Source organism: Lottia gigantea (assembly GCF_000327385.1).
Source record: "Lottia gigantea unplaced genomic scaffold LOTGIsca_2370, whole genome shotgun sequence".
NCBI lineage: Eukaryota > Metazoa > Mollusca > Gastropoda > Lottiidae > Lottia > Lottia gigantea.
This window is the reverse complement of record NW_008708693.1, coordinates 7,704-10,409: the sequence shown is the minus strand read 5'-3', so window position 1 is coordinate 10,409 and position 2,706 is coordinate 7,704. Positions and strand designations below refer to the sequence as shown.

Here is a 2,706-nt window from a genome sequence, read left to right as displayed (position 1 = left end):
ACAATTTTAGAAAACTTCTTTACAATTCCTTTAAAATTTAAGAATTTTGAACTTGACCAATAAGACCATATATTTATCAGTAGATATACCTGGTGTCATAACATAACATAACAGAATCCTTATATAATCAGATAAATCCAAAAATCTTAGTAATTATCCATAAATATGCAATTAACTATTGAAAAACACTTAATATTAAGATGAAATGTTTTTCAATAATTACTTAGTTTATGAATTTTCCAATTTTCCAGATTTTACAGGGATTCTGTTGTAACTTTATGACACTAAGTAAGTTCACTGATGAATATATACTTATATTGACCATTCTTGGAATCTTAAATTTTATGTTCATTCTAAGACGTAGTATCACTTTAACTACACAATTATGTCCTTGAGAGCCATATTTTACGTAACAAATAATAAATAATGATATTAGTAAATGAATTTGAGGAAAACAATATCTATTTGTAATTGAAAAAAAAACACTTAATTAGCCTAGTTAAATTCTGCATTATAAAAACTTACTTATGACAAGGTTTGCTATAAATTGTTTTTATTTTTTTTGTTTAAAGCTTGTGCTGCCTCAGTTTGTCTTACTCTCTCAGCTTCACCTGGGATCTGACCTAATTTTCCTGCTCTATAATCTTCTATAGCCTGAAAAACACATAAAATGATTCATGTTCAATCTGATAAAATAAGGAAAAGTAAGAACCATTTTTTTACAAGGTTATCAACTTAGGTTCACGAGGATCCTTTCTACCAACTGGTCCTTGGCCAAATCTCTTAAATATTACTATCAGCTTCCTATAATAGCCATCATTATATAGAATTTAATAATCTTTCATATTAGAAGCACAAGTTATAGATAAATAAGACAATTTATGGATAGATACTTCTGGAATATTTATAACTTCAACGTATCAATGTGGTTCTCACACCATCATCAGGAATATAATAGAATTCAATAGTTTTTAAACACTACTCACTCACCTGATCTATCTCTTCCTGAGTATTCATAACAAAAGGCCCATAATTAACTATTGGTTCATTAATTGGTTTTCCAGCAATTAATAAGGCATGACAATCTGAAATTATATTTTTTATCATAAAATATTTACATTTAATTGTACCCATGTGAAAAATTTGTATTCATTTATCGATGAATTACAAATTTCCTTAGTGATCTCCGATGACGTCATGACTTTGTAATGACAACTTGGATTTGTGTTGTTGTGTATTCATACTTTGTTCATCCTCAATCTAGCAAAGTAAGTATGTAAAACAGAGCTTAAAATTAATTGACATATAGATTAAGCACAATTTGGCCTCAACTGAATATTGATGAAAATCACAAGATCACCATGAAAATCAATAGATTAAATCAATGCATTGATACAAATCCACAAAAAATGAAAACCATGCAACTAAAACTGTAGCCTGTAGTGTGAGTACAAGACAAATGTTAATGTGTTTTTTTTTTTGCTTAATTTCTTTATGAATATGATATAAAACATTTCCATATATGTCCTGTAAATTGATGCAATATTGCCACTAAAATTGAAAATGTACCTTTTGTTTCTTCTGCATGTATATGAAACTCTGTACCCTTATCACTAAGTACACCAACTTGACCCATGTGTACTGGTAATTTGTTAGATCCTAGAAAACCTGTAAAAACAAAAACAAATTAAATACAAATAGATCCACTAAAAGATAAAGATAGCTTGCTAGGCAAGGTATATTACGCACATTGGCAGCTTTGATTTTAAATAAAAATATTTGACTACAGTATTGCCTCGTTTCATGTGGGCGATTAAAAATATATGATGAAAATTTAGGAGGATAGCTCGCAAGACCACTGGCTTCTTAAGTTTATTAGAATATGTGGCTGAAAGACAATCATCACCAGTATGCAATATTCAACATTTAGTCATACACTTCTTTCAAACTTCTTGTTTGATAGTGCTCTTCCTTCATTATTAATACTTATGGTATTTCCAAATTCTTCATAGAGCAAAGAAAGAAACTCATTTAATATTTATTTTTTAAAGAATTGTCCACAAATGATCATGAAAAAATAAAAGCGTCAATAACTGTGCCTTCTGGAGTGTTTTTACGCAAGAATTTGAATGCTTTTCCAAGAACAAGGACAGTAACTTCTACTAAATATTTTTCCATTTATTTAATTTTCAATAGGGTTTATCCTTAGGAGATAATAAACACTCACACCAAGTTTCGACTAAATCTGTCAAAAATTGTGCCTTCTAGAGTGTTTACAAGCAATTGTAGACTGACACACTAATATACACATATGTATATCAGTAAAATATTGATATGTATTTCCCTTACAAAATAAGCCAATTTACCTGCCCCTCTCCAAACATAACAAAATCCTGTATGAGATAAAGGTACATGTTGAGTAAAACTACTACCAGGTTGAAGATGTATATCTAACATTATAATTGGTATCTTAGTTTCAATGACAGCACTCACACCTAGAAAAGAACAACACAGACAATTAGTCCAAAACATCCACCTCTCTTCCAGCTTCTGATAGATATTTTGACAGTTGTCAGCTGGAGTAGAGTCAGAAAAAATATACCCTATTAATTGGGGATTTATCACACCTCCAGTGATGCATTTTTCTAACATAATATTAAATTACCTTTACAATGACTGTAAATTAGTGTTGGGCATTAACGAAAC

The 2,706-nt window shown here is 29.6% G+C and overlaps 1 protein-coding gene across 1 annotated transcript in view; it reads right to left on the bottom strand.

The window, feature by feature from the left end:
• Positions 1-540: 540 nt before the first annotated feature.
• Positions 541-2,706, bottom strand: part of LOTGIDRAFT_176655 (hypothetical protein) — a gene marked incomplete at both ends in the record, with an annotated part of 2,987 nt that continues 821 nt past the window's right edge. Inside the window, 4 exons of the mRNA XM_009055194.1 lie at positions 541-654; positions 991-1,085; positions 1,570-1,668; positions 2,367-2,495. Coding sequence (XP_009053442.1) covers positions 541-654; positions 991-1,085; positions 1,570-1,668; positions 2,367-2,495 — 437 coding nt within the window. The remainder of the gene's footprint in view (positions 655-990; positions 1,086-1,569; positions 1,669-2,366; positions 2,496-2,706) is intronic.